The sequence below is a fragment of the Sinocyclocheilus rhinocerous genome, unplaced genomic scaffold, assembly GCF_001515625.1.
Source record: "Sinocyclocheilus rhinocerous isolate Xijiao unplaced genomic scaffold, SAMN03320098_v1.1 scaffold58, whole genome shotgun sequence".
Classification (NCBI taxonomy): Eukaryota; Metazoa; Chordata; class Actinopteri; order Cypriniformes; family Cyprinidae; genus Sinocyclocheilus; species Sinocyclocheilus rhinocerous.
Window position 1 is genome coordinate 287,181 of NW_015652310.1, and position 25,287 is coordinate 312,467.

The 25,287-nt window shown below is 38.0% G+C and overlaps 1 protein-coding gene across 1 annotated transcript in view; it reads left to right on the forward strand.

Moving 5' to 3' along the window:
* The window catches only part of LOC107714787 (RNA polymerase II elongation factor ELL2-like), a 43,221-nt gene that overhangs the window by 8,180 nt on the left and 9,754 nt on the right, over nucleotides 1-25,287 (forward strand). Inside the window, exons 3-5 of the mRNA XM_016520756.1 lie at nucleotides 19,387-19,511; nucleotides 20,973-21,136; nucleotides 24,817-25,058. Of these exons, the coding sequence (XP_016376242.1) occupies nucleotides 19,387-19,511; nucleotides 20,973-21,136; nucleotides 24,817-25,058 (531 nt within the window). The remainder of the gene's footprint in view (nucleotides 1-19,386; nucleotides 19,512-20,972; nucleotides 21,137-24,816; nucleotides 25,059-25,287) is intronic.

A 25,287-nucleotide genomic window follows, 5' to 3' on the forward strand; every position in this document is an offset into this window, starting at 1 on the left:
AGACCTGATTGTCGAGTCGTGCAGCAAAAAACTCACGGCACCCCTCAGCCGCCTGCATACTCCCTCAATATTTCATGAGCTCCTAAACCATTGCCTGAAATGGAGAAGGAACTGTAGCCTGCAGTGACGCCACCCTTAGGGCCTGCCCGACTAGATTGGGAGCATTTATATAATTATAGGAGCACGCATGTTCATAAGCACAATTATGAGTCGTAAATTAGGAAAGTGTCATCGTTTGGATACGATTCCTGGGTTTCGTAACATTTGCAGGCCAGTGGTTTGGTTTTTATGAGAGTGTTGTTATTTACAGCTAGTAAAATTGGCAGTGGCGTGCGGTCACACTGTACGACCTAGGTGGGTTTTTGGTAGGGGGTGCATTCCAGTGAAACGGCTGTAAAGAAAGATGCCTGTGTCTAACCGGATTAGCACATTCAGCCGTAGCACACCTCCCCATCAGCGCCTGCTTGCCACAATCAGCCCCGTCTAAAACATATCCAGAAGCGGGACAGGAAAGGGACTTGCTCCGGACATAAACGGTAGACTGTGCTTGCGGTCGGAAGCCCGGGAGAGGCTACTCAACACCCCAGAGCTGCTTGCCAGGTTGCTGGGTCAGACTGGTGACTGGAAAGGCTTTGTCAAGAGCTCTGGGAAGAGGTGGGGGTGTTGGTTAACCCAAGGGAGCCTCTTGTGTCTCTATGCCTGTTGTCTCAGTGCAGACATGAAAGACCTGCGACAAGGAGGGGGATAACCATAGCCGCCGTGTCTCCTGAAGCATCGTTCGACCCCCACAAATTCCACAATTATAGTATGCAAAATGCTGTCACATGTAGTCAAGCAATATCTGATCTAATGAAGTTTCTTTCCCTTTTAAAATTGGAGTAGCGTAGTTGTGTCAAGTGTGTAACAGTGGAATCCGTTCTAATTGTCGAATTAGATTTAGTGATTATATCTTTAGCCCATTACATATTCAAATTGTCTGCACTGAATTTAAGCGTTCATCCCCTCCTCCTCAGATAATGGGCTGCTGGGCATTAATGAGGTGTTTGAGCCGAGTGTGTGTGTGCACACACATGTGTGTGTTTGTATGTGTGTCAGGGTGACAAATTAAGCTATTACAGCTGGGAGTAGGGAGTGATGTTAAGTCCACGCTACTGAAACCACGTTATCAGTCATTCTATTAGCCGTAACCTCGGGATGCTTTCACTTCACTCAGTTTGATATAATATGGGGTATCATAGTTTTACAACGGATGGATATCTTTGAACAGCACTCGGGAGATACACGTTCCCATATCTGGTCCTACTTAGCCAGGTAATTTTCTTCCACCTGCAGGAGGGCTCCCCCATACCAGGGAATTCCCATAAACCTTGTCCTGGCTTGTCTCCAGATCTTTGAGGTGCAATGTGGAAAAGTCAGAAACTGCCCTGCTAAGGATTGTCAGCTGCCATTTTCCACTAACTTGAAGTGATACTACACCCAAAAACTGAAGGAAAATACTGTCATCATTACTTCTCATGTTGCTCCAACCTCTGTATCACTTTCTTTCTGCTGTGGAATATAAAATTATTTTGAATTATTTTGAAAAATGTTGGTAACCGCATGGTTTTGGGTCTCATTGACTTCTCTAGACCTGAAATTGTTTGGCTACAAGTATTCTTCAAAATATCTTTTGTGCTCCACAGAAGAAAGAAATGTGTACAGATTTGGAACGGCATGAGGGTGAGTAAAATGATGACAGAATTTTCAATTTTTGGTGGACTATCCAACTGACAGTGCCTTGATAATGCACGCTCATGTGGCAGTTAACAAATAATTTAGCCATCATTGGGTTTTTACAGATGGGGAGCTTCAATTTGCTCGATTCTCTCCATCTGTGGAGGAGGATGATGCAACTGGCGAGAAATAACACAAGAAAAGATGTTTAGAGTAGTAAAATTCTTTTCATATTGAAGGGAGTGATCCTCAATCCTGGAGGATTTATGGAATCTGAATGCCTTTGATGGTGTCACTAGGGATGTTCGGGTTCAGTTCGGATTCTCAAAGACTGGGATTTCACATCATGCAGCCTCATGTTCTTTTGTTAATTGGATTTTTGCTGCACAAAATTAGTTATCCAGAGGCTACAAATATAGATGTCTGTCACAATAAACAGAAACGGTTCTCACAGAGTAAAATATGAAGGAATAATGGCAGTGTCCTGCAGTTTGACAAGCTATATCTGATTTTTTTCCCTGTGGTTGTATTATACATACATTTTTATGATCTTATATTAATCAAGAAACTAAAACATGGGCATAAGTGAGAGAGCATATTAAATTATGAGAGCATATTATTATGCAGAATCGTGCACTGCATGTTGCATTGCACAATTTTCATAATTCTTTTATGGGTCAGTGACAAATTAGTATGTCTGAGAATGATGGATGTCTGTGATGAAAAAGAGAAAGCTTTCGGAAATCTAGTTAAAACACATTTGCCAAGTTCTTAAATGTGATTTTTGTATTCATGTTGGTATGATATATTTTTGGAAAACTTTTGTGCCATTTTCAAAACGAAACTTCTACATGGTTCTGCAAAATAATATGTTCTCTATTTAATATGCTCCCTCACTTACGGCTATGTATCGGTTTCTCTATTGATAACAATGCATGTATAAAATTATGTCATTGTTAATCTAAAAATGTCAAGCGCTGTAACCTTCAAATAAAAAGTCATTTTTCTTGCATATTAAATAGACCATATTCAGGGTGACACCATATTTAATTTGATGCATTTAAAAGCCAGAACTAGCCATGTCAAAACAAGATATATATAAAATTGTCATTTGAGTACGTCAATGAGTCTTATAGTTGATGTTTGTGATATTCCTATTTTTTTAGTTATACCAGTTATATCAAAATTCATTTAGATTCAAAAATCGAAAACATGTTCATTATAGTTTTTAAAATGCATTGAAATTTTTATGTATTTTTGAATAACATAATAGATCTAGACAAAAAGTGTCACATCATTGACTGTTTAACTAAAAAAAACACCTGTTTATGACTATGAGCAGACGGTCCAACATCAGCATGTATTAATGCATTCCTAAAAGGCTTACTGAGTATGTGTGTGTGTTCTGTGGCATGAGGCTACGTTTACACGACAATGGTGTAGTCAAAAACGGAAAAGTTTTTCCCTTGCATTTTAAAAAAGTTTCACGTATACACAACAACGTTTTCAAAACGATTCGCGTTTACACATATCCTAATTTACACAAACACGCTGTATTACGTATGCCAGGCCAGTAGTTGGCGCTGTCACCTTGTTAGTAAACAGTACCTGTAGGGAAGTGACGATTAAATAATGTAGGACTATATGATGCATCTCCGCTGTTGGTTGTAATATTTGTGAAGTAAATCCACACTTTGATGAAGAAGCGTTAGCAAACTCTTGAGCAGCAACAACAGTACCATATACTCCGCCATTGTTGTGTATGTTTGTTCGTGCTTGCCTTTAAAATCGACATGTACTGCGCATGTCTACATACCTAATAGGGGTGGGAATCACCAGAGACCCCAGGATACGATATTATCACGATACTTGTGTCACGATACAATATTATTGCAATTTTAAATATATTGCGATATTCTCCGATATATTGCATTTTATTACCTTTTTCCAACTTCAAATTATGTCCCCAAATGAAAACTTGGCAACATCTGTTTTACCTAAAACAAACATTCCTCAGTTTGTTTATCTCACTTCAATTTTATTGTTGCAGTGCAAAATGGGATTGTCAAGCAGACAAACTGACCAACACTTTCATGAAAACCTGTCATAAATGTTGTATGCACCTGGCAAACTCAACTATTTGTATTACAGTCTAGTCTAGTCCATTTTAATTAAATGTAAACAGGTATGCACTGCTGGGCTACTACAGGTATTTAGAACAATGCAACTTGAACTTGTACAAAAAAGTTGTGCAGACCCTTTAGCAATTGGGGCATTTGAAAGTAAATTACTGTTAAATTTAAAATAAATAAAACATAGTCTTACATTAAAATAAAAATGCTACATTTAAATTAAACATAACATGTACTCTTAAAGTAAACACATAACAACGTTTTCAAAACGATTCGCGTTTACACATATCCTAATTTACACAAAAACGCTGTATTACGTATGCCAGGCCAGTAGTTGGCGCTGTCACCTTGTTAGTAAACAGTACCTGTAGGGAAGTGACGATTAAATAATGTAGGACTATATGATGCATCTCCGCTGTTGGTTGTAATATTTGTGAAGTAAATCCACACTTTGATGAAGAAGCGTTAGCAAACTCTTGAGCAGCAACAACAGTAATGTTACCGGCAACATCTGTTTTACCTAAAACAAACATTCCTCAGTTTGTTTATCTCACTTCAATTTTATTGTTGCAGTGCAAAATGGGATTGTCAAGCAGACAAACTGACCAACACTTTCATGAAAACCTGTCATAAATGTCGCATGCACCTGGCAAACTCAACTATTTGTATTACAGTCTAATCTAGTCCACCTTAATTAAAATGCGTCACTGCATTAATTGACGCGCACACACATCACTCGCACGGAGAGAGAGATCCCGCTGCGCACACAGAAACATTCAGGAGTAAGTTAGGCCAACATAAACTTGTCAACGCTGCCCCGCTACTTTTATTAATAAAATGGCTTAGATACTGGATCACTGCATTATATTCCTCAGCAACGAGGAGGAAAAATCTCTGTTTAAGTAACTAAACTCACAACTTCATTGTTTGTAGAGAGAGACGCACAGACACAGGTAATTCACACACACAACTGTCATTTTTCTCTCTTTCTCTCTCTCCAAAAAACGATCGATAATTAATTCAAATAAATGTTATAATTCTGTAATTCTATAGTTCCGTAACAGACGAGTTACTAGTTTTAACTTGTCTATAACTAGGCAAATGACCATGGAATAAGCGCCCATGGAATAATCAACACCAACATCTAGTGGACTGTAAAGAAATTGTATAATACTAACAAATAGTATAATAAAAGACCGATACTTGGTGTCCGTGTATCGATACTGTATTGCCGCGGAAAATATCGCGATACTATGCTATATCGATTTTTTCCCCCACCCCTAATACCTAACACGTACTACGCACGTGCATGACATCACCGTTTTCAAAGATTCCCGTTTTGGGTGTTTACACGGAAACGATAACGGTGCCGTTTTCAAAAACTTGCACTTTGAAACCCGTTTTCAAAAATATGCGTTTTCAGTCCCCAAAACGCCGTTGTCATGTAAACGAACAGTCAAAACGCATAAAAAGTTTCCCGTATTTGGCTGAAAACATTGTAGTGTAAACGGCCCCTTAGTTTGTGTTGGGAGGTGGGGGTAAAGCGTTTCTCTCTGAGATGTTCTCATGGTAAATGTGTGTGAAGGTTTAGCTTCCCCCACCCGTCTGTCCCTCTCGTCATCGCTGTGATTGTCTCAACCTGATCCTCTCTTTTCTCTCACTGTGATTCACCAGTTCTCCATCTCGCACCTCCGATGAGTGTGTGTACGTGAGAGTATGATGGTGTCTCAAAGAGCGTGTATTAGAGTACATTAGTATGTATTCAAAGGGTCCTCAATAGTATAGCGTACTCACTGGATCCAAGGACGAGGGAGCACCCCTATACTAAAATTTGGCTTGGGACCTGTGCATTTTGTATGTGTGGTCATTTCTGTTTGTGTGTCTTTTAGTTTCTGTGCTTGTGCAAGGTAGGGCCTCTGTGTGTGTGCGAGCTTGGCTTTTTTTCCTTCATGAAAGCTAATTAGAATGACAATAAGAGGAATGAGCGTAGAACGCAGAGAGTCTCTTGCAGCAGAGGCGGTGTGGGGGGAGCTGTCCCACGTGTGAATGAAAGGGCACACGCCGATTCTTTCATCCAGATGTGACATGCTCGCCAATGTGCACAGGGACCCGAGTGCCTGTCTTGTCTGGGGCCCAGTGTTTTGACTGGCAGAGCTGTTTGCTGTTTTCTGCACACTCTTGCCAGGCCATCTTTGACAAGGTCCTTGCAAAAGCAGGGAGGATCTTCTTTTTAAAAATATGTGCCTCTAAATATATTTCTGCAACACTGTAATTACGTACCTTACTAGATGTTTCGCGGCAGTTTCAAAGTGAAACATCCAGTGAGTGGCACTAAAACACAGGTTCAATACATGACCCTGGCACGTGTTTGTTACGTTGATATAGGCACGTATTGCTGTGTTTGTGTTACGTTGCTTTAGGTACGTATTGCGGTGGTTCATAATTCAAATATCCGAGGAGTGTCTCTAAAAGTTAATGCTCTATCGTGTTGGAAATATTCTCTACGCCAAATCCAACCCTAAATCTACCCGATAGTGTTGCAAAAGTGTATAAATTTTTATGTGTATAAAAACACATTTGTTGATGCAGGTGTGCTATTTTAATTTCCTTATACAGATTTGAGCAGTTTTGTTGAACCGTAGATTCATGAGGTTCGTACCAGAGCTCTTCACCACTCAAGTGGAACGCCGTATCGTGTGAGCCACCAAGCAAACTTACTGAATTCGAAAAGCTGGATATGTGACGACACATTCAAAAGTATCAGTTTTCAAATCTTGCAGCATGTTAAAATTGTTTTGAATTCATAACATAATATTCCTCAAGTAATTACGCGAAAATGAGGCTTTATTAATCGAAACTGTGGACCTGCAAATCATACTTTGTGTGAAAAGGAATAAAAGTTGACAGCGTTTTACTGCCTCTAGTGTTCATTTCAACTGAAAACTGCAGCGATTCGTATGTATAGGTACGTTTTTTTGAGTTTCGCAGAAATGTAGGTAGAGGCACGTATTTCCAATGAGCCTATGTTGCAACCTGATTTCTTGTAAGTGTTTTTTTTTTTTCTTACAAAACTCAGCGTTCCAAATCTGTAAGACTTTGATTCATCTTTGAAACACAAATAAAGATATTTTTAACCTGAGAGATTTCTGTGTCCCCATTAAAAGTCCATTCCAACAAAACTTTGACTTTTCAAAAAGTTCAAGCACATAATCCAAATGAATTCGAATGTCTTTTGAAGAAACACAATAATTTTATATGTTGGCACGATCTCTTTATATTGCTCAATAAGAGAGAACCAATGAGGGTTATTTTCACCTCACGCAAGCACGATTGATCTTCTACAAGAACCAGTCAGGTTTGTTCTCACGCATCAAACAAGTATGGTTATGCGTTTGTTAGGTTACATTAAAAATGTCTTCATTTGTGCTTTGAAGATGAATCCCTTTATGCTGTAAAAATATGAGGAACAAATCATAAATGTTATAAATCTTGATGCTTTTGTGACATGTTCAGGTTTAACAAGAGACTGACACAATGACCTGCGTTACATGTCAGAAATATGCAAATATTGAAATGAAACTGGGAAATAATTTATTTGTCATAGGGACAAAAATGGTTTCATAATGCAAAAACAGTAGTTTCATGCAAACTTAGGCCCTGATTTTAGCATTCTTCCCATTGAGTGCTCAATGTTGGTTTATTTTTGTGCATACCAAGATCCCCAAGTAAAGCATTTTTGGTTTCAAAAGTATCTTCCTGTGCAGATAAAATGTGATTAATGTGGAAAGCGTGTGGTGTGTATATGAAACTCTTCCAAAAATGTTGTACTGTACATCTCACAGCTTTTAAATGGCTGAGTGGAGCCAAGAATCGCAAGGGAAGATCACAGACACTTCAGGCCTTTCATGCACAAACACACACAGGGCTCTGTGTGTATTGCCTGTTAACAGGCCGCACCTCTCAAACTATTGTCTGTGTAGCATCTTTCTTTCAATCCATAACACACTCCTTATTTGATGCTTAAAACCTCACATTATTGTCTCCTTTAATTTTAAATGTTCTTTTTTCTTTAAGCTTCTCTGCGTCCTGTTGTCGTTGACAGGGATGGGTTATAGCATTTTTCAGTCACATTAGTAGATCCATTGATTCCGTGCCTGCAGCAGGGGGCTTTGGCTCGGCCCAGCAGGATGCACTGCTTCTAATAGTTTATAGTAGTTTTTCGTCACATGGGTTGTTTAAATCTTATTTGAAGAGCATTCATGGCCACATCTAGCCATCACGTGGATGTATTTAGAAACGGAAACCTCTTTCAGGTTTGTTTTTGTTCGTGTAGCTTGTCTGTCATGGCCATCCGGCAGACTAGAGTGTGACTGCTCGGGGAAGTGAGCAACGGTCTTGTAAATAAGCATTGGCGTGAAAACATTCTGCATTTTAGGAACCAGTGGTTTTGACCAGTTTTTATCCTGAAGCTTTGAATGAAGCCCTTTGTATGACAAGCTTAAAAAAGAAGAACCTAAGGAAGCCTTAGAGTAAAAAAAATATATTTTATAATTGCAACCTTATTTCTTACAGTTGTGACTATTCACCTCAATTGCAACCTTTTTTTTTTCTCATAACTGCAACTCCGTATCTGATTATTGTAACTCAATATCGCACAATTGCATCTTGTTTCAGAATTGCAACTTTTTTTCTTGTAATTGCGTCTTTAATCTTACAATTGTGACTCCTTGTCTCACAATGGCAGCTTTTTTTTCTCATAATTGTGAAATTATTTTAGATTTCACAATTGTGACATCATATTTCACAGATGCAACTTTAAAACTCTCAATTGCACAAATAAATAATATGGGTAATGCTTTAAAGTAAGGTTTTATTTGTTAACACAGTTAAAAACATAAGTTAACATGAACTAACAATGAAAAGGCATTTAATATCTTAATTTTATTTTGAACATTTTTACTGATATATTATTAAAATTAAAAGTTATATCTGTTAATATTATTTATTTAATGGACCTGAGCTAACATCAGCTAATGATGAACAGCATTTTAATTAATGTTAATGTTTTATTTTTTTACTTTTTTATTAATGTTAACAGGGATTAATAAATACTGTAGCAACTGTCGTGTTAATGCATGAACTAATGTTAACTTGTAAATGTTACCATAATATTTTAAACTTTATCTCACAGTTCTTTTTTTACAATGAGGCAGGAAAAGGCTTCAAGAACCTGCTTTTGTAAACATTATTTGAAGAAATGACTTGTGTGTGTGCTTTAAATTTGAGTCTGTCCAGACTTGATACTATCCTTAATTGCTAATTGCTCCTTGAAAGTTTATCTGATCTCCCTGCATTTTCACACCAATTCTCTAGCAAGTGTATAAAATTACAAATACTACACATGCCAAGCGAGAAGACTGCCTTGAGCCTTTCAAAGCTGGCGTTATGTATGAATTTTTGAAATGTGCGGCATCAACCAATCAAAACGTAGAGAACTGTTCCACTATTGTAATCTCAGAGGCCAGTGAGGCTGTGGACGCCCCCATAGACCTGCCTCTACTTAATTTGCGCAGACTCGTCACTATAGTAACTGATAGGCGAGTGGAGGATGGCTTCTGGCTGCTGTGTGAATGGGGTGCATATGAAAGCAGCATGTGGGGTGCTCTCCTCCCCCATTACCAACACACACACACACACACACACACAGGGATGGTTATGGAGTCAGGTCGCCCAGTGCTTACTGAGCTTGACAGATTAGCCCTCAGGTGCTAGAGAGGAGAGAGAGACAGATTTTGCTTGGCATCCGAGGCAGTTCCTCAGGGAATGAAGCAGCCACCACAACCCCCTCCACCACCCCTTTCAGCTCCACAACTTCTCATCGCCAACCCCCTTTATCCTTAAACCAACCCCCATGCATCAACAGCCATCCACATCCACCCCCTCTGATTCCTCCCCATTTAAATGTAACGGACTTCAGCCCGGTACCACGACAGAGTGATTTAATGTGAAAGACACATGCGCTGCATTTACAATCTGTGACTCATCGCACACTTGTCGATCATATCACAAATGGTGTGATTGAGAAGCCCAGAGTTTTTGAGAATTATGACAGGGTTTCCCATAAGGCAGCATGCATTCGGTGTTCCTCTTAAATGCCACTTGTTAGTACTATTATTATTTCATCTCTGGAGTCAAGCGCACACTAAAAGACTCGTCGACCTTTCATGTTTTAAAAATGGGACTAGTCTGCAACAAAAAGCCTGGTTTGCGAACTCGTAGCACATTTGCACAGTTGTGAATTTCTAAAATTTATTGGTTTGAAATCTGGCCGACCACATGTCAGGTGTACATACTGTCCTGACTAGTGAGAGAGCGACGGGGAGGAACAGCCAATGAAATTGTGAGAGTGAAAGAAGAGGGCAAGAAATCCAGAAGTTACCCATGTTGCCCCAAGCACCGTCTGATTTATAGTACACTACCCATGTTCGGGCTCTGTAAGAATTTTAGACTTTTATTCAGCAAAGATGCTTTAAAGGGATAGTTCATGCAAAAATGAAAATTCTGTCATTAATTGCTCACGCTCATGTCCTTCCAAACTCGTAAGACCTTTGTTCATCTTCGGAACACAAATTAAGATATTTTTAATGAAATCCAAAAGCTTTCTGACCCTGCATAGACAGCAATACAACTGACACATCACACATTCAAGACCCAGAAAGGTAATAAGGACATTGTTAAAATAATCCATGTGACATCAGTGATTCGACCGTATTTTTATGAAGCTACGAGAATACTTTTTGTGAGCAAAGAAAACTAAAATAACAATGTTATTCAACAATTTCTTTACATTCTTTACATTTCTTTACATTTAACATTACGGTTGAACCACTGATGTCACATGGACTATTTTAATGATGTCTTTACTACCTTTCTGGGCCTTGAACGTGTCAGTTGAGTTGCTGTCTATGCAGGGTCAGAAAGCTCTCTGATTTCATAAAAAAAAAAATCTTAATTTGTGTTCTGAAGATGAATGAAGGTCTTGGAATGACATGAAGGTGAATAATCAATGACGGAATTTTCATTTTTGGGTGAACTATCTCTTTGTCAAAAGTGACAGTAAGGAATTTATGATGTTACAAAAGATTTCTATTTCAAATAAATGCTGTTCTTTTAAACTTGTTTATTCATAATATGTAATGTTTCTTAAGCAGCAAATTATTACATTAGAATGATTTCTGAAGGATCGTGTGACACTGAAGACTGGAGCTTTTCCGTCACAGGAATAAATAAATTAATAAAAATTAAATGCTGCCTTGGTGAGCATAAGACTGACCCTAAACATTTGAACGGTAGTGTATTTTGGCTCCTACTCTTCTGTTTAACTGCTTTGTGCATATCTTTGGGTTGAAAGTGAATCAATTTGATTCACAATTCAATGGGTTTCAGTTTGATTCACAAGATGTTTTATAAAAATCCAGAATATTTAAATTCAGGGTTGATTTGATTTGTTTACTAATTCAGTCCAGTCATTTTTGGATTTGTTAAATACTTCCTTTAAAGGGGTCATATGATGCTATTTTAAAGATCATTATTTGGTGTATTTGGTGTAACAGAATATGTTGACATGCTTTAATGTTAAAAAACATTATTTTTCAAATACTGTACATTATTGTAGGTTCTCTATGCCCCGCCTCTCTCAAACACGTCGAACAGCTCTCCCTGACATGGCTGCATCAACACTACTGCTGTTCCTAAAACCACACCTTCTTTCTTTGCGTGCACATTTGGGCGGCATTATGCTAATATTTCCACATAGTGATGTAGATATGTGGGGGCGTGTTAGAACGAGGCGTTTTAGGTAGGCGTGGTTGACTCTTAACTTTTATAAAGAATATCTCTTTGGATTTGAGACTTTAGTCTTTGCAACTTTATGCACCAAGAGCTTCTCCAAAGAGAAAGGAAAACTTGAAATCGCGTTATATGACCCCTTTAATGTATCTTGCATAAGAAAAAGAAGACAAACTGCTTCAGACTGTACCAACAGTTACTTGAGCTTCATTCTCATAGTGTACTCTTTACACACGGTTAGATATTGTGACTGTGGATTTGAGAGGAACATTTGCCCAGTTCATAATTCACAGTTCCCATAATTCCTCCATCTTGCATCTTGCCCTTTTATGTAGTTACCATTAGCACTGTAATCTCAAGCTCTGTCTCTCTCCTCTCCTGTCACTCTCTCTCTGTTTTTCTTTCGTCCCTCTCCCCCACCCCTCTTTTTTTTTCGGATGAGTGGCTCTGTCCGTTTCGGATCAGGGGGTCATGTAGTCCCGTTTGTCGGTCCTGGGCAGGGATGCCCTAAACCCCACCCTTCCCCCATCCCCTTCCAACAGGCCACACGTTCCTGCTGCTTATGAATAATATAGGCAGAACTCCGTGCCATCACATGTGGCGGGAACAAAAGACGAGCGCCTCACAGGAGCCGTAGATGAGCGCGCTACATGAAGAGAACAATGGCGATGAAGGCTGACTGTAGAGTAGATGGAACCAGCAGAACTAATTTAACCAGGCCAAAGAAAACTAAGCTCTGAAGTGGAAGGTGCTCATTACGTGACTGGTCAAAGTCAAAGAGTCATAGCTAGAACTATAATTGCTGTAGCAGAGATAAAAGCCGCACGATTTTGGACTGCTAGAAACTTTCCGTCTTTTCTGACACATAGAGATGGTTTAACAATAAGTCAGCTGGCAGAGGTTATTGTTTACTAGGTGGTTGTCAGTTTCAGGCCTTGGCTTGAAAAAAATAATGCCAAGTGTGAGGACGAGATGTTCTGTTTCGTCTCTTACATACACTGAACCAACACGGCTTAAGAAAGGGAAAAGAAAACACCACCTGAAACAACACGCCAGCTTCTCTTCTTTCCAAACAGATGCACGCTTCGTAGGAACAAAACACAAGCGTTTAAAGTCATAAAATCTCATGAGCAGAATGTTTCGAGTACTTTAAATCTGGGGTGCAGTGCATTTCGCCACCTCATAAAAACATTCTAATGTTCTTAGAAAGAAGCAGGGTTATTTTTTTCCATGGTTGCTACAAAGCACGGCCTTTGTCTCGTCCCCATTGGCCATGGCCCCCGCTAAGCCGTTCTGTTCCAGCCCAGTTCACACCTTACAGCAGACTGAAAGTATTTGACATCTCCAAACACACATGGCACCGTGCGGCAGATGTTGGCAGAAGATGGGCTGCAGAGGATGGGCTTTCTGCTCCCTTGTGGCTTATTTAGGAATCCTGTCAATCTGATGCCATTTGGAGGTTATGACGTAGATGAAACCCACCTGTGTATGTGTTAATGTTATTGAAAATGGAAAATGTTTGAACAACAGTACTGTTGCTTGGCATAGTTACTTTACTGAACTGCTTACTGATTGTAAGAACACTGGGTCTCATTCACTAATAATTGCGTAATTATTATTTTGTATTTGATGGTATCAGTATACTTTGGTTGTTCACCACCCAAACTAAAAGTGTGGGGTCAGTATGATTTTTTGTTTTTTCTTTTATTCAGCAAAGACACATTAAACTAATCAAAAGTGATGTTTTTTTCTATTTCAAATAAGTGCTGTTCTTTTAATCTTTCTGTTCATCAAACAATCCTGAAAAAATGTATCAGTTTCCACAAAAATATTAAACCAGACTGTTTTCAGCATTGATAATAATGAGAAACATTTCTTAAGTACAAAATCAGCATATTAGAATGATTTCTGAAGGATCATGTGACACTGAAGACTGGAGTAATGACTGCTGAAAATTCAGCTTTGCCATCACATGAATAAACTGTATTATAAAATATATTAGAAGAGAAACCGGTTATTTTAAAATGTAATATTTAAGTTAATTTTTAAAAACACTCATAAATGATTCTTTGATTTCTGCGCTATAACATTTGCCTAAAAGATTTTATGTTCAAATGCTTGTGTATGGTTAGTGAATGAGACCCACTGTGAGATAACAAGGTGAATGACACAAAGAGCTTGAATCACAATCATCATAAACGCACACAGCTCAGGGAGAGAGATAACGTTTCAGTAGTAACCCTCGAAGCAGTCTGTATTTGCATTTTAACCTTAGTGGTATACTACCTAATGTACTGATCTAAAAGCTGATAAAGTCTCACCTGCCAAGTTGGGCGTTGGCTTTCACTGGAGGAATAAACACCGAAAGGAGCAAAAGGCAAATGTATTAACAGTCAACTTTGCGACATAGATAATTAACTTTGCATAAAGCCTTTGTATTTAACTCTTTCAAATCTTGGATTGAGATGTGAACACCAAGTTCACATTTTCCCATATGTGAATTTCCTACTTTTCATTTTTCTATAGTATCTTTTCCTGCCAAGTTGGGCGTTGGCTTTCACTGGAGGAATAAACACCGAAAGGAGCAAAAGGCAAATGTATTAACAGTCAACTTTGCGACATAGATAATGAACTTTGCATAAAGCCTTTGTATTCTCTTTCAAATCTTGGATTGAGATGTGAACACCAAGTTCACATTTTCCCATATGTGAATTTCCTACTTTTCATTTTTCTATAGTATCTTTTTCTTTATAGGGGTGGGGGAAAAATCGTTATGGCGTAGTATCGCAATATTTTGCATGACGATATTGTACCGAGACACTTTTAAGTTTCAGATTGCAGGTAAATAATGCACATAATTTTACATGTAATGCAGGAAAACCAGATCAACTTTGAAATCTTTGTCAAACTGCCATTTCACAAACAGCGCAAATGAATCCGCACTACCGTATCTCTCTCTCTTTCTTTCTTTCTTTCTTTCTTTCTTTCTCTCTCTTTCTTTCTTTCTCTCTCTCTCTGTGTAAAGAAAGCTCGTTCTCGCATATATCTGATCTTGAAGCAACTGTTACAGAAGGCTAAATATGTGTGTTATTTCAACACACTTATGCTGTTACACCAGTCCAAGCCAGTTGCGCACTGGGATGCACCAAAACTTTCAATTAAACTTGCAGTTGGAATCAAAGAAGCTGTTTACATAATGACGTGTCTACACTTCCAGCATGCTGCTCATTCATAAGCAGTGCTCACCTGTCACATTATTGCTATCTGTTTTATCTTTTTATTTATATATACATCTTTTTTTTTCTTTTTTTTATCACATTTGGTCGGTGCCGATAGCCTTGTGGGCAGCGCACCGACACGCTACGAGCGTCTCGAGTTTGAATCTCAACTCAAGGACCTTTCCCGATCCCGCCCCCCATATCTCTTCCACTTCGCTTCCTGTCAGTTCTAATCTGTCCTATCATAATAAAAGGCAAAAATGCCAAAAAAAAATCTAAAAAAAAAAATTCAGAGTTTGAAGTCAAACTGTCTCGCGTTATTTTGGAAAAATTACTAGAAATGGACCAATCATTTAGTGTCCCAATTTGTACACCTTGAAGGATTTGTTAACATTATATATTGCAATGTATGTTGTCACAATACTACAGAAAAATTTTTAAAATCGCAATAATAATTGCCTCTGTTGATTACCATCCCTCTTGCTTATAGCCCTTAAATCTCTCTTACTCAGATCTAAGTGGCCTAAGTGTGATCCTGCCGCCATGAAAAAACACGTTCTCCCTGGAGACAGAAGCTGGGAACCAAAGGGATAAATGACATATGGTTATGAAGATCGAGGAGGAAACCAGGAATGGAAAAAGAGGGCAGCCCCCAGAATGGACTGACCTGCATGACATTGATTAGAATCAGAATATGAAGTGTGCATGGTGGTTGAGCCAGGGGTCGACAAGTAAATGTACCACGTCAAGGGGATAGGGATGGGGGGACAGTGCTTGTCTCCTGGAGGGAAAGGGATGGGGGATGTGATGCTTTGGGAAAAGGGGACTTTAAGGGGGGTAAAGACTGTAAATCCATGGCTCTGGTGATGCCTCAGAGGTGACTGGCTTTTGTTCGGTCGGTGTGGCCATTTGAAAAGCAAATGATTATTCATTCCTTTGCAGCATTGCCGTCCTTTGCAGCATCTGGGACCTCCTTGAAATGACTTGTTGAATTTGGGCGAAGAAGACTAGCACTTTTGGCAGTGGCTTCCAGCAGCAGCTGTAGTCCCAGGACTAGCTGTTGGCTGACCATGATGCTTTTTTTGGTTTGTCACAGGAAAAGTTGCATTAGTCTGATCATGTCGTACTGCCTCAGTTTTTGAAGCCGAGGACATATCTGGGTCATTACCAGCGTTTTCCCCGATTCAACCCCCATGAGTGTCCATCGTCGTAGCGGGCTACTGTTTGCTAGTATGTTGTGACTGCTCGTGAGTGCTTGTTTTGTCGCACGGAAAACTAACAGATAATGATGGGGGCAGGGTTCGTTCTGTGGGGGTTGTGAAGCTGAATGTGTGTTTGTGAGACTGGGAGCTTTTTATTGGCTCCATGTGGCCGACAGTGCTTATGGTTGTACTGCGTGACCGGGCATTTTTGACAGCCAAAACCCTTTTCTGCCATGCCTGTACGTGCGGTTTTTAGATCTGTAGGATGGTAATTGCTTGCTAGGGTATTTATGCACTTCATAAAACACAGCTGAAATGAGTCCAGTGTGCTTCTAAAAATGAAGAGGTCAGTGTTTGTGTTTTCTAAAACATTGAAATATGCAGTTTCAAGAAATTTAAAATTATTAACCTGTATGTTCATGAACACAGTTAAACTTTCTTTGATGCCAGGGACCTCTAAATATAATGATCTCTTATTGAGCGACTCCCTTTCTAAAATATAAAGGCAACTGTATATTTTCATGTATTCAGACCCATACTATAATTAGTATAATTAGGTCCTTGTGCAAAAGCCATTTTATTTCATTTTTATCGGTTTTGTTTTTTTATAGTGTTTTGTTTTGTTTTGTGCTTTGCTTTACTTTACTTTGCTTTGTCTTTTGGTTTGGTTGTGTTTGGTTGTTTTGTTTTAACTTGTCCAAGTTTGAAAACCCCTTCTGTAGAGGAGCATTTAGATTCAAGCAGTTGTTTAGTTAGTTTCTTTAGTCACTGCTGGGAAAATTGTTCATTTTCTGTGGACAAAGGTTGCACTACGCTTTTGAGCGCTTTCATGCCCTAGGACATAGATGCATTCTTTAAACCAGTCTTTAACCAAACATGCTCACACAGCATAACCCTACATATTTGAAAATACCCCATGGCTCTATTTGACAGAGGGAATTAAAGGTGCCGTATTATTCCCTGTCATTTTACTGATGGAAAACCACACACCTGAAAACCGTTTTAAACGATTTGTGACTTTTTGTGGCCATAGTCATTGCCATTTTCCACCTCACTTTTGGACACGCTCGAGCACAAATGACAGACCGCTGTCTCCCGAACAAAAATAAAGTATTTAAATTATGCGGACTCTACCTATCCATTTTCCTCAAATCTAGGGCACTGCCTCAACTAAAACATCCATCATTTTCAGCTGGAGGCTGTTTGAAAGGAAAAGCTGTTTTTAATGACACCGCAATACCTGTTGCTTAATGAGTTTGTATTTTGGATTGCCTTTCTGTATTAGTGAAAGTAGGTTTCTAGGCCTCCCCTAAAGAATATAGCTTGTCTTTTAATATCAGAAATAGCTCGCATGAAGTCTTAAGTTATATTTTATAGGAGCCACCGCATGAAGTAGAGTTGAGAGTGCCGCAGGGTTGATTCTACTTATGGCATGGCTTTGTGCATGCAGAGCTGCCCAGCAATCTTATTGATTCCTTTCACAGGACTTTGAACAGGTAGTGAGGTCATGCTGTCGATATTACTTGTTCAGGGCAGCATTTGTTTTGATCGCCCTCAGATGACTGTGAGAATTACGAGACTGGCTCAGTTACTGAGTCGTGACCCTTGCGTTGCCTCGGAACACAAACTCAGAGCTGCAGTCGATCTGGCACGAAGCAGTCAGAACCCATCAAAGTGCAGTTTTGCTGTTCATCTAGCTGAAAAGTTTTATAGCACTGAAGTGGTTGTACCTTACTTTTATGGATAAAAAATAAAATACTTTCCCCCCATTATAATTAATGATACCACATAGATAAATAGACAATAGTTTCAGTAGGTGGTCTTTTTTTTTTTTTTTTGCATTTCATTGTCCATTGCTTTTGCTGTTTTTAAAGGAATTCTGCACATTATTGCAGAGCAAAAGTTTGCATGTACTCTGAAAAGGGAAAGGTTTCTTTGGCTCACTTGCTTATTCATGCCTCCAAAAAGCTCCCATAGGGATCACAAATATTACAAAACAAGAACATATGAACAACTGTCTCACATTAAGTTGTCAGTTTTTTTTAAGCACTTTAATTATGTTCGTATATTATTTTAATACAATAAGAAGCTTCATGAGTTCATATTTATATTTAATGTGCCAACATTTTCACTTGTAAAAAATGATACCTTTTATTTTTAGCTACATGTTTTGCGATGTGTCAGAAATGATATATTTCTGTTTTATCAGATACCCTTTACATTGGGGGAAAGCATATTATAGGGATTGGAATTATTATTATTATATCAGATTGGAATTATTATTATATTATTATTATTAGACTGGAATTATTATAGTGGAAAAATATAAAAAATTTATTTAAAAATGTTAAACGGCTTGAAACGCTACAGTTATATAACCCCATGAACACTATAAATTCATAAACACTTTTGCTGGAAAATGTCGGCATATGATGAAAAATATTTGTATGTAATTTTCAAACCTATTCAAACTGATGCTTTCAAGACATTCCAACAATTTTTCATAACCTCTTTTATCCCTATGATTTAGAAAACTTTACCATGGGGATGAATGTTTTTGGTCACAAGGCATAAAAACATGTACATGAATGACAAATGTAGATGTTTTTACTACAAGAAGCCTGAAAGTATTGTACGTTTAGCCTCAGGGTGTTGTGCTTCCTACAAACCCACATTAAACTCCTATAATTAGCAAATATTAATCTTTTTTTTTTTCAATAATAGGCGAGTTCAAACGTTCCATAATGAAACGGGGTTTTGGTACAGCAAGTGCCTTTTCTAGGGAAGTAATAACTTAATTGCTGTATGAGGACATGCTGCTTAACGTTTTACATACAAACTGAGCAGTGTTTTGGAGAGACATCTCTGGGAGGAGTTCCTTTGACTGGTTTATTGAATGAAAGATGTTTTTCCAAACAGCTCTGTTAGAGTAAGTGCCGCAAGCTGGAGCTCTTCTCGATAAACAAAAGTCTGTGTTTTAGGCATGGAAAGGAGTTCCTTGACTTTTTTGTATTATTATTTGATTGTGCTGTGTAATGAAAGTTAATTCTTGATGTCATTCATCTGTTTTTTTTTTTGTTACACAAGAGTATTTCCATTGCTTAAAATAGCCATTTAATAGATCTGAAGCATGAGGGTATAAACAAACATCCGCTCTCATAATTGCACTGTTTGTGTGTGTGCATTTATAGTGGGCAGTTATGTATTTATAAGTGTATATTTAGAATGAAATTAGACTTTATTGACACAAGTCTATTTCTTTTCATCTTACAGTATATCAAGATTCCTGCTTCCTCGGATTCTCCTGATGCTTTCCGTGTCTTCTCCTTCTACCTGTCCAGTGACAGTAAAGACAAACCTCAGGCCAGCTTTGACTGTATTCACCAGTATGTTTCTGGGTAAGACAAAAGAAAAAAAATTCAAATAATTTCGAAAAATAAAATAATAATAATTATTATTATTAAAATTGTATAAAAATTGCATCCTGTTATTTTAGAGCACATACAGTGACAGACAGTTCAGACTTACCACAAAATTCTGACAAGCTTCTGTCCCAAAAAAATAAATAAATAAATGCAAGCACCATAAATACAACTCTTCTTAAAAATAATTGTTTAATTAATGAGTATTACTGAAATTGCTTAATAATAAATTGTATTAGTTATTATGTGTCTTGAATGTTAAATCAGTGTGTTGAGTGTAGGTTGTTGTTTGTTAGGCTCAACATTTACTTTGACCTTTGAACCCAAGTTCCATTACAGTATTTGGCGTCACGGTCAGTTGTGAAGTTGCTGTCTCTTGATCGGGGTGGCACTGATCTGTTCGCTTTCCAGCTCAAAGGAGACTTGTAGTCTCACAATACTCCACTTGTCTCGCTGAAGAATAGCATTAGATAGGTTTGTGGGAAAGAGGATGCAAAGCAATTCCACAAAAACCGGTTAAGACCATTAGTCATAAATTAGTCACTGACTTTCCGGCTGCTTTGTGGACAAAGGAGCAGCTGTAAAACTTAGCAATGGGGAGAGAGGCGTTAAACATGTCAGTCTTTACATAGCAGACTGATTCTCAGAGCGTTCAAGGAAATTTCTGTAGTGATGTCTACACTAATTTTGACGTAGCCTTTTATTCACTGTGTGTTCTTTTAAACATTTTCACATAAAATTCTTAAATGAGAATACACTTTTTATTTCTATCTATCTATCTATCTATCTATCTGTCTGTCTGTCTGTCTGTCGATTTGCACGTACAACAAAAATAAAGCTATTTATTATTTTTTTTAAACAAATTTTTTTTTTTTTTTTAATTTTCACAATGTTACTGTTGGAACTTTTACTTATTTAGATCAAATAAATTCTGCCTTGGTGAGCATGGTGAATACTTACTTTTAGGAAGCATCTAAATAAATACATATACAATACATACATACTTAAAAATCTTCCTGACCCCAAACATATGAACAACTAGTGTGTTTAATATATGGCGACTTATGTAATATTATTTTTTCAATGCATATGTATTTAGAAAAATATATAATGTATAAAATAATGTTTATGTATTTCTAAGTAAACAATTCGAATAGAAATTATTTTTATTACAAAAATATTTGTTACATGTTTTATATAAATGTTTTTTTTTCTTTAAACAAGCTCTACAACCATGTCTCCACGCAGATATAAATCATAAACACCCTTAAAAATGATGCCATATGGTGACATCACTTTATTGTTTGTAATTTCCAAACAGTTCTAACTGATGCTTTCAAGACTGTAAATTAATTCCCTGGAATTTCAACAAATCCACATGTGTATATTTTCCAGCATGATAATTTAGCTCGCTGTGTATTTCCTGTTTTTGCTTAGAGATGGCAGGGAGCATCTGGAAAGTCAGGGCAGTATTCAGGACAAAATCACGGTGTGTGCCACCGACGATTCCTACCAGATGACCCGCGAGCGCATGTCTCAAGTGGAAAAGGACATCTGGAGTCGCTCAGCCATCGAGATCAAACCTGGATCCACACGTCCAAGTAAGAATCCAGCTCATGCACACAAAGGACCAACTCCATATGCACAGACGCAATTAGCTCTCATTAAAACATGTCTTATATCAAATAACATGCTCATTTCTTCCAAAAACAAGTAATATGTTAGCCTGGTAGTATCATATCCTGTTAATAATGGTGGATAAACCAGGATGTTTTTGATCAAGGGATGGTTGTGTATCAGACGAGCCGTGTAAAGATGCATTTCCCTCCCCCAATCCCTCTTTCTCAAGCATTTATCTGCAGATGACACCAGCACGAAGCCACAGACCTGTTCCATTAATCTGATTGAGACTGCCAGAAGTATGCGCTAACAAGTCTCATGCTGGGTGGATGAAGTTTAGCCCAGGATTTTAATTACCATGGCTGGGGATCAATTAGGTTTTCATCTGCAGAAATACTGAATTATACATGGGGTCTCTCTCTGAACCAAAGTCTGCAATTCCCCAAGCGACGACTGGAGAGAAGGACACGCGTCACGCTGGCCTCTCGTGTCTAAGAAAGCTGAAAGATAGCACTTGAGTGGTTAGGAGAAAATAAGGTCTGTTTGAAATTTCTGAATCGCTTTCACCGAGGAAAGCAGATAGTTCCCTTCCAGACAAAGCTCTGCAGTATCCTCTTTTTTTTGTCAATATGTGTCTCAATTTGCCTTGTAATGTAAACACATTTGGGCTGCAGTGCTTGCTAAGGGGTATAATTTAGAGACGGACATTATAGGAGGACCAAAGTGGGATGGTTTGATGTTGCACCATTCAGATTTCATATAATAGGTGTGTTTGGGTGAGTTTATACTATTTGCTTTGGCTTTTTATTCCATCACGGACGAAAAAAAAAAAGTAATACTGTCTCCATGCGTATTTTTAACCATATGGTGGTAGAAACTGAGCCATGTCCTTGCACAATTTAGTGTCTGGCAGATACATTTGTTTGGCTGAAACGAAAATAATACAGCCTCCAACTTTTTTTCCCCATCTCTGTAGTCGAGCGGAGAAACCTTTTGTGGCGGCACACTGTATTTCTGTGGTGAAGTAATGGTACACTTATCATGTAGGCGCTTCTAAATACTGCTTTGCCCTCATAGCTCTCATAGTTGGCAGAGGCTTTGAAATGTATGGCAGGTATTTCAGTGGACGTTAAATTATAAAGAGCAGAGGTATTTTAAGGTCGCTCTAACTTTGTACACTGGTAAGAGGCAGGCAGAAGTGCATCATCAAAAATTTACTATGTACTTACTGTTTGATGATTTTGGTTCTCATTCATTTAGTGATCAAGATGAGTACAGTCGTCATTAGTGGTCAACTGATATGGATTTTTTGATGGTTGATGCTGATATCTTAGTGAGCAGGGTGGCCACTTGCTGATGTAAAACCGATGTGTAGACTTATGATATTATACTATCTAATCTAAACATAGTAAAGAACATATGCATAACAATTTCTGTGATTAAATTTACATTTTATATTTTACAGAAATAATTTTATTCATTTATTATATTTAGTGCTGTCAAACGATTAATCGCGATTAATCGCATCCAAAATAAAAGTTTTTGTTTACATAATTTATGTATGTGTATTGTGTGTATTTATTATGCACATATAAATACACACACACATACAGTATATATTTCAAAAATATTTGATTGTATTAATTTATAATCATATAATTTATATTATATATAAATATATTTAAAATATAAACATAACTTATTTTTCTTAAATATATGCATGCATGTGTGTATTTATATATACATAATAAATATACACAGTACACACACACACATATTATGTAAACAAACTTATTTTGGATGTGATTAATCGCGATTAATCGTTTGACGAGCATCTCTGGAGAGACCTAAAAATGGCTGTCCACCAACGTTTACCATCCAACCTGATAGAACTGGAGAGGATCTGCAAGGAGGAATGGCAGAGGATCGCCAAATCCAGGTGTGAAAAACTTGTTGGATCTTTCCCAAAAAGACTCATGGCTGTATTAGATCAAGAGGGTGCTTCTACTAAATACTGAGCATTTTTCAGTTTTTCTTTTTTAATAAATCTGCAAAGATGTCAACAATTCTGTGTTTTTCTGTCAATATGGGGTGCTGTGTGTACATTAATGAGGAAAAAAAATTAACTTAAATGATTTTAGCAAATGGCTGCAATATAACAAAGAGTGAAAAATTTAAGGGGGTCTGAATACTTTCCGTACCCACTGTATATATATAGTGCACAAGTCATATGTGGATTGCTTGATAGACAGATACGATACTTTTATGAGGCCTTCTCTTAAGAAATACTTAAAAATCATAATAATGTCACCAAAATAATAATGAAATTACATAATGTATATTTTCATAAACATTTTTTCCCCAAACATTTTTATGTACCTCTGCCAGGTCAAAACTGACCCGAATACAGCAGGAAGGTTAACCATGAAGGTTTAAAGAGATATTCACCAAAAATGGAAAATTCTGTCGTCATTTTCTCACTCTCATGTTGTTTTCATGACTTTCTCTTCTGACAAAAGAAGATAGTTTGAGAAATGTCAATGGCCAACAAAACCGTTTGGCCACCAACATTCTTCAGAATATAGTTTTTTGTCTTCCACAGAAAAAAAGTAAGTCATACAGGTTTGGAACAACGTGAGGGTGGTACATTTTTTTTTGTGTGTGTTCCACAGAAGACCGTATGTCATATGAGGGTGAAAAAATGATAACAGACAGTTCATTTTTGGATGAACTTTCCTTTTGAGTTAATGTGAAGATTGCTTAAAATTACTTGAGTAATTTGATTTAACCCAGTCCATTTGAATTTAACTCACAAGACAACAGCGTAGTGTGTTTTTGCAGCAATAACAAAGCCCTAAAGCGGTCTAAATGGAAGCATGAATGTTATGTAAAACTGGATGAGCACAGGAGCGTAGCACTCGCTGTATGAACAGCTTATGCTTCACTTTGTCCTATTGCAACCTTCAAAGTACAGCTTAAACTTCTAATGAGATTAGGCATGCTTGATATCTATTAGCTCTCCTGTGTCCTGCTGGCTCCAGGTGAAATAGCACACTGGTGGGAAGATGGAAAACAGAAAAAAACAGCTCTATTTGAGGTGCTTTCGTTTCCACCGCTTAGATATTTGCACAGGAGAGAGCAACGTTTACCGCCAGCTCTTTCACACTCTTCGTCCCACTCGGTGCATGCCAAATTCAGAGTGCACATCCGGAGAACGGCTCATACGAGTGCTATGTGGGCCATCATGTTTACTCAAAGCCGTATTTCATAAAGTGGTCCAGCGCTTGCTGTTTACACTACTGTATGTGTGACAGTCATTTGTCACGGCCCTAGCGCTCACCCCTTCTCTGTTATATGTGTGTCTAATTTCACCTCAGGGTGGCTCGGTTTTGTTTTGCGTAACGAGAGCTTGGGGATTTGAGTGGCCCCGGAAGTTCTGTGCTATTTGCAGAGCTCTCGGTTTATTTTCAGTGCTGAAGAGGCAGTCGAGTTAGACAATAATCTTTCAGCCCGTTTTATGTCACTTAGCAGATTCTGAGCTTGTTTTGAAGACATTTAAATATGTTAAAATAATGTAAGGTGAATGCTTTTGTTTTACAGACCAAGTCATAGAAATCATTAGTGACCCTTATGGTGTGTTTTTTTTTCTCTCTCTCCTCAGGTAAATGTGTGAAGATTAAGAAGAAACAGGGCCTGCCGACTAGCTTTGACAACACTAATAGACATTCACCCAGCAACAAGAGGAACGGTACACCTAGCTTGGTGGCCCACAAGCCCTTGAAAGAGCGTGTTATTCATGTTCTAGCCTTAAAGCCCTACAGCAAGCCAGAACTACTGCTCTGGTTGGAGAGGGAGAAAGCCAGCCCCAAGGACAAGGCCGACTTAAACGCTGTGCTGGATGAGGTAAAACACAAGTGCACTGCATGCTACAGTGCAAATGCACAACAAATAAAATATTTATAATCTACATAAATGGAAAATTGTTTCCAAACCTCAGTTGGAATCTTATGAGAGTTTTTCATCGATATATTACATATTACTTTCACATTCAAAAGTTTGTTTGTTTTTAAAAGTTTTTGAAAGAAGTTCAAGACTGCATTTATTTGGTGAAAAATACAGTTAAAACAGTAGT